At 40.0% G+C, this 13,414-nt stretch overlaps 1 protein-coding gene across 3 annotated transcripts; it reads left to right on the forward strand.

The window, feature by feature from the left end:
• The first annotated feature begins 158 nt into the window (after positions 1-158).
• On the forward strand, positions 159-12,499 carry si:dkeyp-120h9.1 (uncharacterized protein LOC566469 homolog). 3 transcript variants are annotated; one of them, XM_035993190.1, is made up of 13 exons: positions 159-381; positions 3,132-3,246; positions 3,280-3,537; positions 3,844-4,019; positions 4,298-4,440; positions 5,504-5,629; positions 5,910-6,054; positions 7,784-7,907; positions 9,163-9,266; positions 9,416-9,512; positions 9,653-9,802; positions 11,011-11,194; positions 12,168-12,499. In XM_035993190.1, the coding sequence occupies exons 3-13, from the start codon at positions 3,409-3,411 to the stop codon at positions 12,260-12,262; spliced, it is 1,473 nt and encodes a 490-aa protein (XP_035849083.1). In that variant the 5' UTR covers positions 159-381; positions 3,132-3,246; positions 3,280-3,408; the 3' UTR covers positions 12,263-12,499. The 3 variants fall into 3 exon arrangements, with proteins under 3 accessions (XP_035849083.1, XP_031152131.1, XP_031152130.1); XM_031296271.2 differs by having other exon boundaries at positions 3,132-3,184; positions 3,325-3,537; XM_031296270.2 differs by having other exon boundaries at positions 3,132-3,537.
• The last annotated feature ends 915 nt before the right edge of the window (positions 12,500-13,414 follow it).

Consider the following 13,414-nt stretch of genomic DNA (forward strand, 5'->3'; position numbering starts at 1 on the left):
CATATATCATTTCGGTATTCATTTTACTCTGCAGTAGATAAGCTCCATTAAAACAAAACATGATCTGGACCTCGCTAATTTCAAAATCCTGGCTACGGTCCTGTATACAGTCAAGGTATTAATGTTTGCGCAGCAGCGCAGTACGTGAGCGTTTCTGCTGAGGGATGGAAGAAACGTCACAATCGCTGTCATCTTTCTGTCAGGGGGCGGGGCCAACCATCCTTTGGCGGTAATGATGATGATGATGATGAGGAGGAGTTAGCTGCTGGAGATGTTTGTTCACTGCCTGTGGACTAAGTAACCAGCTAACATTGGTCTATCGAATCTGAAACACGGCACATGGGTTGCTGCTCCATTGGGGAAAAAGACGGCACCACAAGGGTAACTAGTTCCTATGATATTTTATTTTGAGGTACATTCATAATCTCTTTAAATTCTGTCCGGAGCTAGTAAATGGCTCGAAGGCGAAGCGTTTCCATATAGCTAAAGTTATATCACAGACTACGTTAGCATCAACAGCATCAAGTATGTTATAACGTTATCAATTGCTCAGCTAGCTTTGTTAGCTTTATATCACATTGCAGCACAGCGAATTTAAACGGTTTAGATGGGTAACGTTACCAGTGTTAGCTAGTGAATTAACGTAGTGAAACACGTTTTAATTGATTCCTTACTCTCTTCTTGATCAGGTGTCGGGCCAGTGCTAACAAGGCTAGCAATCATCCATCCGGCGCTAATCACTAACAGCAAGAAGTAACGTTAATGTTGGTGTGTTGAGTGGAATGACAGGAGTGGGTGCTTAAGTTAACATTTCTAGTCACACGCGTGCAGTAAACCTTGAAACACAATTGTCCGTGTCCACATTTCACATCCCCATCCTGTCTGCGCTCTCACCGTAGTTAAGTTTTAAAACTTGTCTAACGTTATATAGGCCTATAAAGATAACTGCTTCCTCCCATATCCAATAAGCTGTTGCGTTAACAGCAACGTTTAATAACATAGTGATGGTTATCCTGTGTTTTCCTAATGAACAGGGGGTAAATAAACAGCAACTGTAGTTGTAAATTATGAATATAATCATTTCATCCACAGAGATGTCTTTGAGTTTATGAACAGGGGCACCTAGTTGCAGCACCATGTTTGCTCAAGCATGCAGACCAGATGATAGCCTACTTTCATTGGTCCATTAATGGGACACATGGCGCTTGTCCCTCACAGACCTATTACTGTGTTTTTTGCTAGTGTTAGCAAACATGAAACGGGAAAGCAATCAATCAAACAGCTGTGAATCCACAACTAGGTCTTTTTACTAAGTGAATGACTGAAGTTAGTAAGTTAGAGTCAGTTTTTGGTCAGTTGATTAATATCCAGTGGTTTGTTACTACTTAGTAGTTATACTACTCGATAAAAATGGAGCACAGAGTGAACTTTGCCATCAGAAATAATGTATTTGTTTGGAAAGCAGAAAGGGGTTCCAGTGTGCACCAACACTTTCTGTGACTGTTCAGACAGTTTACTAGTGAATTAGAAGCACTGGATTTAATACACCGGAGCATGCTCTCCAAACACAGTCAATTTAGCAACTATTTAAATGTATACTAAGACAAGGGCTAGGGTAGTCATTGAAGATCCAACCACCCGGGTAACAGCCTTTTCCCTCTGTTATACCAGATATACCAGACCAGCACTGAGAGGCTCGGGAGGAGCTTCTACCCTCAGGCCACTAGGATCCTAAATCAGGACACTAACTAAGACTGCTTTGCTAGCATTAGTTCTGATTTCATTCAGTCTGTGGTTTGGCCACATTCTTTAAGGTATAATATGAACATCACTGCCGTGCAACAATCTGAAAAGATCGTTTTATTCCTCTGAAATACTGCTTTGTACGGCGTACAACAGTCAAGTGATACTTCAAATCACATTTACCTTTAGGAAACAACCTGTTTGGCAAGTTGAAACCTAACTCTTCCTCTTCCAGAGCTACAGACAACCCAATCGTTGGCAAAGGAAAAAATAAGTACAGTCCATACAACAGAATTGCTGTCCTAGACCTGGAATGTGTTGGCAAGTCGGAGAATGCTTATTAATACCAGGGTTAGTCTATAAGACCTTTTCACAGATGTAAACATACGGTAAATATTCTAAATGGACCCAAGTTGATTTCCTGTTGCAGTGTATGTGAATGGCATCAACTGACAGGAAGTTGACAAAGGGCAAGGCTGTTGCCTAGCAATGGAATTCCATTTAAAAGGTCTATACAAATACAAAGGAATGTAAACAAATGTCATTATTCAGATAATGTATCAAGGTGCAGATCACATGATAACACCAGGTTTAAATTCTGCTGTCTGTTTTTGGAAAGACAAACTTGCATGACCACCTTGGAGTTATCAAACCCATGAAAACAACTATCTCTGCCAATGGACCTGTGGTATCACCACAAGTTCTTTACAGGCTTACAGAAGTGATAAAGTGATTTAAAAATGGTTTTATATGGTTAAGAATATGGTAAAATGGATGCTGTGCCCTATAGCAGTAATGCACATATATTTAGTTACACAGTTGTAGTGTAAACTATCAAGTTTTCTTCCTCAAGTTCCAATATGTCTTTACCTTATTTGTACAGTTGCTTTCACAAAGACAAGTTTAGTTAGTCATTTTTAAGTTGTGATAGACTCTGTTTTTCTGGGCAGCGCCATCTTTGGAATGATGCTCTTCATGAACTGTAACCATCACATTTGGTTTGGCTTGACATCAAGTTTTTTCAAATTTGTTTCAATTGTTTAATAATGTAAAACCACCCTTGATCGTTTCGCATTGCATTTTATTGGTTACTTATAACACTCTTTTTTTGTGGTTTCTGTAGCTGCCTTGTCCCTTACTTACTGTTTTTTATATATGCAAAGCACCTCTATAAATCTAAAAAGGCATTCATTTAATCCATCCTCTCATTCATTTCCCATTTACTCATTTACAGTGACCCCATTTGCCCCTAAGTGTCCATTAGGCAATATAGGGGTACCTATGACACACTCAGGATCACTTACTCTGTCTCCGTTTCCTCTCGGCAAAACTGAGATGTGTAAAGCACTTCTGTGACACTGTTTTTTTTTGTTTTTTTTTTCTTACAGATTATCCCAGTGAAAAATTACTCCTCAGATTCAACAATGGTGGTTTAAAACGGGCATAGTCTCAGCCTTCCAGTTACACTCCCACCTCCCTTTCTCTTCTCCCAGTCCACATTCATTTCTTCATTTTGTCCAATATTGTATTGCTCTCTTCTTTCTCTTCCTTGTCTCATTGCCTCTGACCTGGTTCTGCCAGGAATCAGTCCGTCCTCTTTATCACTCCTCATCGCTTATTTGTTACTTCCACTGAGTTGAGGCTGAAGACTGTAAATCCCTCGAAATGGTTGCTGAGGTAGACTCAGGGTCTCAGGGCAGCGGTGTGCGGCTGAAGCAGGAGATTTCCCTCCTCCATGGGGTCTGTCTCATCGTGGGAAATATGATAGGCTCCGGTATCTTCGTCTCACCTAAGGTAAGAGTCTCTGCTCTGTTAGCCCGATTTTATTTGCCCTGATTTAACTAAAACTTAAAGTTTATTTTTATATCAACAAAATGAAAATAGTTTCTTGCTCTTTGATCGTAAAATGCATTGTATTATTCAAACATTAAATCTGAAATGAGTTTTTATTGAGTAATGTTAAGGGTTTATTTCTTAGTCTTGTTTGGTCTGCACCAGAGTTCAATTGACAGCTTTCACAGCACCCTAAACAAACTGAAACTAGGTTCCTTTGAAATTAGTTCTGTGCTCTATAGTCTCTCCTCATTTCTTGTCCTGCAGGGGGTTCTTAAGTACACAGGCTCGTTTGGCCTGTCCCTGGTAGTGTGGGCCATTGGAGGGATATTTTCAGTGTTTGGAGCGCTGTGCTATGCTGAGCTGGGTACTACCATCCGTAAATCTGGTGCTTCCTATGCCTACATCCTGGAGGCTTTTGGAGGTTTCTTGGCTTTTATTCGGTATATAATTCTTTTACTCTTTTTTTATTTTTAACGCATACCACATGTTCTTTCAAGTCTACCAAACACTTTGTGTGTGTGTGTGTGTGAGAGTGAGAGAGAGAGAGAGAGAGAGAGAGAGAGAGAGAGAGAGAGAGAGAGAGAGAGAGAGAGAGAGAGAGAGAGAGAGAGAGAGAGAGAGAGAGAGAGAGAGAGAGAGAGAGAGAGAGAGAGAGAGAGAGAGAGAGAGAGAGAGAGAGAGATTAATGTCTTATAATTAAGACTTATCACTTCTGTAGATTGTGGACGTCGTTGTTGATCGTTGAGCCTGCTTGTCAGGCAGTGATAGCTCTGACCTTCTCCAACTACCTGGTTAAGCCCTTCTACCCCAGCTGTCCAGCGCCCTATGTCGCCGTCCGCCTCATCGCTGCTGCCATCATATGTAAGGCATGTGTGTGTCCCTAGCATGAACAAAATACTGGTCGTCTAATGTGCATCATGCAATACAACTGTGTAATTGCACTGTTCAGTCGGTGCTTAAAGAAGTCATGAAAACCACAGGTCTAAATAAAATCAATCACAGTATGTTCAGGTGTTGGACCTGTTTTCGGCATGGGTTGCTAAATTGCCTTTTCTTTTGCACCCTGCTTGTGTACTGTTGTGTTTACAGTGACATTTTTATTTAATTTGAGGTAACTAGCTGCTGTAAGTTCATGTTCACCTTCTATGTGAATCCTGTTAAGTCAATTGCAAACTGTTGAATGTTTGAGGAAGAGTTTCTCACAATAGTTGACAGGGAACAGCCACATGTTTATAAGGAAACGCTGTGTTAAAATGCTCCGTAGTTGTTAAACCATGCATGCTGCATTTAATTATATAACGCACTTCTATGTGGTTAGCCTTGGGTGCTTTTCCAAACATGGCTGCTTAATTTAGTCTTTGTTTCCATAACCATTAGAGGGATTTCTGTGCAGCTACACTTGATTTCTTCTTAATCCTACTGTGCTTAGTGAATGGCTATCCTAAAGCTTTGTGATGCTTTCAGATAAAGAGCATTTAAGAAGAATAACTGCAATGTAAATACAGCTTTTTAACCTGCTGTAAAACCTGTTGGTTTTGTTTGTGATCTATAGTTTAGATCTATAGCCAAGTCTGAGCTGTGTGACAGGGAAGGGCCTCAAACTCAGTAATGGAAATCCCCTTTGATCTATAGAGTTTGTGCTTTACCACATATAAACAGTGCAAAACAGAATTTTGAAGTTGATAAATGAATTTACTCATGCCCTTATCCCACTTAATAACAAATATTCAGTATATGATTGTATATCTCAGTCCTCTTTTCATTGACTTTTATTATAGAAAATGAATTAGAATTACAGACATTAAATAAAGCAAGACACATTTTCTTCAGAAGTTCTTGACTTTAAATTTGAATCTGTGCTTTATCTACTCCCCACTGCTTGTGTCCACCATGTTAACTGCTGTTTTCTTACTGTTTCTATCAGGTCTGCTGACTTGTGTGAACTGTATGAAGGTGAAATGGGGTGCTATTCTTCAGGTCATCTCCACTGTAGCCAAGGTCCTAGCTCTCATTGTCATCATCATTACTGGCCTGGTTAAGCTGGGACAAGGTAGGATGTCCTAGAAACTTTGTATTATTCCAACACCACTGCTCTGACTTTACTGAAAATTTAAGGGATGAACCACAAGATTGCTATGAATGTTTTCTTATCTATTACTAAACTGCTTCAGGCTTGTGTATATAGAAGGCCGGGCACACTAGTTCTCTGTGTATTTATAAAAAATAATGAAGGCATCAGCTGGATTAAATATTCAGGAAATATTTAGCCTTGGATGATGAAAGCAAAAAAATGTTAACACTTCTCATGTAACAACCCTGTGTTGGTGTAGGCTTTGACCAGAACTTTGAGGACTCATTCAAAGGCTCCAAACTGGACCCTGGTAACATGGCCTTGGCCCTCTATTCAGCACTCTATTCATACTCGGGCTGGGACACACTCAACTTCATCACGGAGGAGATCAAAAACCCAGAGAGGTATGAGGTCTTGTATTTCAGAAAGATTTTACAACAAGTGTTATTGATTTTCATTCCTGATGGCATTGCTTTTACTTACTAACCACATAACTGTATCCACTGTAAATATAGTATTGCATAAATCTGACTTTAAACTAAGTAATTCACCTGTACCTAAAAAACCTTGCCCAAAGGTGAATAATGATTTCAGGCCTGTGACACTGACCTCCAGGATAATGGTGTCATTTCTCAAGCAAGATGTTAGTGTGTTTTTAGATCCTTTTCAGTTTGCTTATAGGCAGGGGTGCGGCACAGATTATGCTATTAACAGCATTCCATATATGGTCACTAACACCTGAGGACCCCAAGGCCTACGCACACATTTTGTTTGTTGATTTTAGTTTCATTTTTAACACTCTACAGCCTCACATGCTCATCCAGAAACTGAAACACATGAATGTTAACTCTTTTATTCTCAATTGGTATTTTAATTTTTTAACAAACTATACTCAACAGGTCAGAGTGAATAATGCTCTCACGGAGCCCAGGCCAATCAGCACTGGTGCCCCTCAGGGCTGTGTCAGCTCTCCAGTCCTCTTTACACTGTATACTAACGACTGCACTAGGCTCCACACTGACAATTATATTATTAAATTCTCAGATGATACAGCCCAGCAGCGTATCTTACGGAAATTGAGGAATTTGTCCAGTGGTGCGACGACAACTATCTTGTGCTAAATGTGACTAAGACTGAGGAGATGGTGTTTGACCCAAAGGCCATAGGCGACACCAGGCCTGTAGTGATCAACAACTTACCCATTACTCAGGTTAGCTCTTACAAGTACCTTGGTGTACGTATCAATAATGCACTCGGCTAGAAGGACCACGTGAATACTCTGTTCCAGACTTCAACAGAGGATGCATTTTTTTACGAATACATAGTGTATGGAGTCAAACAGAAATGTATGTTGTTCTATCATGCAATACTAGAGAGTATTCTAAAATACGGTATCACAGCCTGGTATGGTAACCTGACAGGACAGTACAGTACAGATCGCCGTCAGGTACAGACAGCTATGAAGATTATGGGGGTCAAAAACCATCCAGCCTATATCCATTAAGCTTATCAACACTAACATGTAGGCTGGCTGGGTCATGCACTATGTCATCGTGCAATAAGTAGGTTATTGGGGTTATGCAGTATGTTAGTGGTGCAATACATGGGCTGTTGGATTGTTCAATATGTCATTGTGTACTGCATAGTTTATGTGGAAATGTGTAATTTGTGCAATACATAGGCTATTAGGGCTGTGCAATATGTTAGTTGTGCAATACGTAGGCTATTTGGGTTGTGCATTATGTCAGTGCATTGTGTCATTTTGTGCAATACGTACAGGGTTGTTCAATTAAAAACTGCCACTGAAAGGAGTTAATGTGCTTACTATATAAATTAGGTACCTGTCTAATGTATATGAGAGCATGTTTTGTGTTGCATGAGAGTATGTGTAGAGAGATGCTTATTTTCTGTATTTTGTGTACTTTCACAAGTCACCATGCCCTCATTTTACCCAGTAGAAACGGTATGCATCACAGATACAGATGAACTGTAAGAATTTGTGGATTCTCTTTCTGAAGCTTTTAGTACTACATATGTGTGTTGTAGCAATTATTTTTCTCAGCTCTCTTCAGTAAATATTTAAGACACAACTGAGAACCTTGAGTTGATGAAAACCACTTTTCTCATTTTCAGGAATCTGCCCTTGTCCATCGCTATTTCCATGCCCATTGTCACTGTGATCTACATCTTGACAAACGTAGCTTACTATGTTGTCATGGATGCAGACAAAGTGCTCAGCAGCGAAGCCGTTGCTGTGGTGAGTAACTTTAGTGCATTTTCCCACACTGCACTACAGAAGCTGCATATGAGCAGAAAACAAATCCAGCAGTATGTGTGCATCCTGATATCTACCCATAAACTCTATTAGTACTTTACATCACAAAGGCTTATCCAAATTGACGGCATCTGCTCAGCCTCATTGGGGCAGCAGGTTTTGATCTTTACTTCCTGTCTTCTGCTGTCATCTCTTTTAGTCTGGCTGGCACTAGTGTCTGGCTCAGTGCTCACTTTTGGTTATCTGTGACTGCAGGAGTCTAGATGATGGCAGGAACCTCATTTAGCTAAAGAGGTTAACGCCCCACACAGGAACATGGGGAAGTTAATAATGTGATTAGTCCATTGGAGGAGGAAGCGTTGTACTGGTATTTGATCATATTTAGTATTCATTCTAATGGTTTACTAATGTTCCAACAGGCCACAGGCTGTTTGCTCTCTTGAAAAGACACAAATATTTCTGCAAACCTCGTCCCATGGGCCCCTTGCGCTACTTAGCCTTAACACTTCAGCACTGCACTGAAAGTTCAGTTACTGTAAAATGCATCCTTAAAAAGAATCCTGACTAAAGAATCATATACACCTTCTTTGAGTTTGAAGAGGTATTACTCTAATTTGCACACAACTTTTAGTTAATTAAATTGTATGATGACCTATCAGTGCTGAGGTGCACTTTTGGCTCTCTGGTATCCACCTGTCATGTGCAGACAGCCAAATAGCACGTCAAAGTATGAAATTACTAAGTAAATACCAAAATCCACTTCACAGTCACTTAGCTTTTTCTCGGCCAAAGACCCCAAATGGTACAGCACTACAACATTTTGCCAAATCTCTTTGTTGCAGAGGTAATTCCTGCTGTTATCTCTCCCCTATTTGTTGCCTTCATTCAAAACTGGTTGAGATTAAAAGCAGAGGTTACAGGTGGCCAGTGTTGGTATTTTTTTTTTTTTTTTTTAGGAACTACACTGACCTACATGTGGGGGGGTGTTAACGTATTTAGATCAGTAAGTTAAAATATTTTTTAATTATTGGCGCAAATCAGTATGCACTTAGAAGTCACATTATTACTAATCCTATGATTTGAGTTGTGTTTTACAGATTTAAATATGGAACATCAGAGTAATCAACTGTTGATACTGTTTGCGAACACTCTTATCCTGCGTTTTAACGTTAAGGGCCAATGATCTTACTAATAAATCCATATGAGCAATAAGAAACTTTGTTGGATGTCTCCGCAGACATTTGCAGATGAGGTGCTGGGCTGGGGTCGATGGCTGATCCCCCTGTCTGTGGCCATTTCCTGCTACGGGGGCCTCAACTCCTCCATCATCGCTGCCTCCAGGTCATTACATACATACAAGCACACCTGTACACAGATATATGCTATTCTACAAAATCCTATTTCTGCCTGTAATGTTTTGAATTTTAAGATGTCAGCAACACTATGAGTAAACATGGTGAAGTGTTTTCACCATTTTGTTTTTCCTGCAGGTTGTTTTTTGTTGGTTCCAGAGAAGGCCACCTGCCTAATGTGCTGTGCATGATCCACATAAAGCGTTTCACACCAATTCCTGCCCTGCTTTTCAACGTTAGTATCACATATTTTTGTGTGTCTTGAAATCAAATTGTGTATTTGGTTGTTTTGATCAACTCTGGATGCCTGTATCCCCGGTGTGTGCTTTTTACCAAACTCAATGTTTTTGTGTGTTTGTGATCTTTACTTTTCAGGGTGGCATGTCTCTGTTCTACCTGTCTGTGCCTGATGTTTTCCAGTTGATCAACTACTTCAGTTTCAACTACTGGTTGTTCATCGGCCTGTCAATAGCCAGCATGATCTACCTTCGCGTCAAAGCTCCTGATATGCACCGACCTGTAAAGGTAAAGAACTGATGCAGCACGAGTGCTGATGCGCATGTTTAAGAATCCTTGTGACTGTGCCTTCCAGGCACCCATGAGTTTCCCTGCATCAGTGTAGTATGAAACATGCAGACACATAAAATTAAAGTCAGACGGGGACCAACAAAAAAATAAAGTTAACCATCAGAAATGTTCACTAAAGCCTCTTTCACACAAAGTTCCTGGTAAATTACTGGGATAACCTGTTTTATTGGCCAAGTGTGCTTTTGCATACAATGAACTTTATATAGTACCTCTATATATCACTTAAAACATAAAAGAAAAAGAAGGGGATTCAATAATAATAAATACAATACTGGAGGTAGGCTACAAGTCTGCCTCTTTGCAAAGTGTTCATTATAATCTTCACCGACAGTCCCTGGACTGGGACAAAGGACTGACTGTAAATAGTCCCCTCTCCCTTCGTAGTACCATTACAAAGTCTCATGTTTACCTAACAAGTGTCCTTGTTCATGAGAGAGATGACCTGTGGGGGAAGAGCTGTTCCTATGTCTAACTATAAATTTAGCAGTCTGGCTGAAGTGGCTCTAGACACCTGGAAAAATATAAAAGGATGTGACTTTCCCCTTGCCATCACCCTGTTAGAGATGTATGCTGGGTAAACAGGGCCACCCTTTGGCCAAAGCTGTCACATCATGACATCTCTTATGACTTAGATGCTGCAGCTGAACAGACAACTACTGTATATAAATAGTAAACATAAAAAGTAAGAAGATACACAAAGTTGCTGTCTTTCCTCCAAAGGGATACAGTCAGATAGATAACATGCTGTCTAAGCTCTTTCAAGCGTTTAGACCTTTATTTACGTTTGTTTACCCATCAACAGTGCCTCCATTGCAGGCCGTACCAAGTGATGATGATGTTAATGATGATGTTTTGATTTTGATCACTACGTTCATCAGATTCTCTTAGTAACCATAGTAACCAAGTGACTGCGCTGCAAACTGGCAGAGCAATTTAAGGCCAATTAGAGCCATGATTAAATCATCAAAGGAATATGGTTCAAACTAATGTTTGTTAATGTTATTGTTTTAAGTTTAATCTTTCTACTTTTTTTTTTCTCCCTGACCTTTTGCTACCCCATTCCTTTTTTTCTACTTCCACTTTACTTATTTTGCCCTTGTTATCCTTCTCTGCCTGTCCTCCCTCCCTCCCTCCCTTCCCTTTAGCTGTCTTTGTTCTTCCCGATTGTCTACTGCTTGTGCAGTGTATTCCTCATAGTGGTTCCCCTCTTCAGCGACACCATCAACTCTCTGGTTGGAATTGCTGTGGCACTGTCTGGTGTACCAGTCTACTTCATTTGCATCCACCTGCCACCCAGCTCCAGACCAGCCTTCCTCAGTAAAATGCTCAGTAAGAAGCATGTTATAGCAGTGGTCATGTTTGTTTTTGGGAGACCCTCATACTGTAGTCTTTGGCTGCTTTTCAAAACAATATTTTCTTTTGCTAGAATCATTTTTAAATGAAATGTAGATGCATGTTAAATAATTCATGACTGTTCAGACCAACATGTCTGAGAAAACATGGCGGGTGAATTGCCTGAGCAGCTCACTGGTTCAGAGGTTGACTTTTCTTAGCTGTTACGGAGGGTTGAGACTGTGTTTGAAACAACTATTTCAATGTTAAATTACATACAGTTGTACTAAAGTGCTGTTGAAATTAAAGCCTGATGATGAGATGATTGAGACCAATATTGATATTTGGGAGTTTAAAAAATCCGATTACGCTATAGGCGCATAGTAATTTAAAATAAACACATAATACAGCAAACAGTCTTGATACGGAAACCTTGGATTTGTTTGTTTTTTTAAAGAATTGTGACCAAGATACATACTGAGCGGCACATTTCACAATTGAAAAATCAACTATGTGCAATAGGCCAATATCGGCTGATATATTGGCCTGGCTCATTAATAACACCCAAAGTCCTGAGACATAAGCTCTAAAATTTCCCTGTGAATGAATGTGGTTGTGTGATGTTATTATGGATAACCTCTTAAAGTAGCTTACTAGTCTTACTGTAAGTTAGACCAGCTACCACATGTAAAAACTCCTTGTCTTAGTGTTAAGAGCTGAAGAGTGATTGAGATTAGTGTTTCAAAGTTCAGTGTAATATAGAGCCCCCATTCTGTAAAGGGTTCTGTAGTGCAAGTATAAAACCTGAAGTTGAAGAAACCCCCCCCCCCCCCCCCATCAAATAATCTAATGCTGAAATGTTTAAATTAGAAATGCTTTAGGCCGACACTACAATTGTTGTTTTAGTACTGTATTTTCAAAGCTGATATCTCTGAGTTTAACCCTTGTTTTTTTTTGTTTATCACTTCAGATAACCTCTCTCTGTACACCCAAAAACTGTGCATGTGTTGTGTGGCCTCGCCTGATATCGACCTGGACAATATAGACCCAGAAAAGATGGAATGATGGAGCAACAAAGGCCTTGTGTGAAATGCTGTATGGAGGGATGGGAGAGGAAGAATGAACACAAAGGAAGTTGTGAGCTGCAGACAATCAGGATTTAGATAAGTACAGTCTGATTGATTAAAGAAGGATGAAGAAACTGGAGAGGTGAGCTCAACACACCTCCTCTCCCCTCACACATGAGCCATATGTATAAAGGAGAAGGCTTTTGCTCTGAATGAATAGTGTACATGATAACCCTCCAACAACTTAGTGAAAGCTGAGCACATTCACATGTTTACACAATGCAGTGTTGGCTGTGCAATTCCCTCCACACTTGTGCCCATACACTGCAACACAACCACACACAACCACACACAACCACACACAACCACACACAACCACACACAACCACACACAACCACACACAACCACACACAACCACACACACACACACACACACACACACACACACAAGCAAGCTGACCGAAAGCCTTAGGGGGACACTGCGACAAATGGAAATTAACAACCCGATCCAGAAGGTATTGACTCAGCAAAGATGCCTGAGGTGATTTATTTACAAATAGGAGGTTGAAAAACACACAGCGGTGAATTTGAAAACTGCCATGCTTTACATGTGTTCCATCACATCTCTGGTGTTAACTAAGTAAGTTAGTGTAGCTCATGTGAATTTGTGAAAGGTGAGCCTGGATGGTTAAAACCTTGTGACCATTTTTAAAATGATGCTTGTGACCCCTCATCACCGGTTGCAAACAGTGATTTTTTTTTCCTTCTTATTTGAACTTTTTTAGGGGCCTTAAGATCATAAAATGAATTAGCAAAAAAAAAAAAGAAAACATTGATTAGAAAAAAAGTCAGAAAAAGAAGCATTTTCATGTTTGATTACAATGGGGTGGGTCCCACTGCTTGCCCTGTAAAGGTTTTGATTGGTTTGCATCAACATCAGACGGGTAATTTGCCAGTGTGTGGTACCATAAATGTATATTTTTTTTGTTTTGTTTTTTAAAGAGTTTAAACATCAACTGTATTGGTGAGGCAGCCAGATGATGTCCAAAAATAATGTTCTCAGACTTGTTGACAGACCTCTGCAGCAAATTTGCACATCTCATTTGCATTTTCTGTTTTGTTTGACAGCTGCCTTGGTTATAGAAAGGC

The sequence above is a fragment of the Sander lucioperca genome, chromosome 16, assembly GCF_008315115.2.
Source record: "Sander lucioperca isolate FBNREF2018 chromosome 16, SLUC_FBN_1.2, whole genome shotgun sequence".
Classification (NCBI taxonomy): Eukaryota; Metazoa; Chordata; class Actinopteri; order Perciformes; family Percidae; genus Sander; species Sander lucioperca.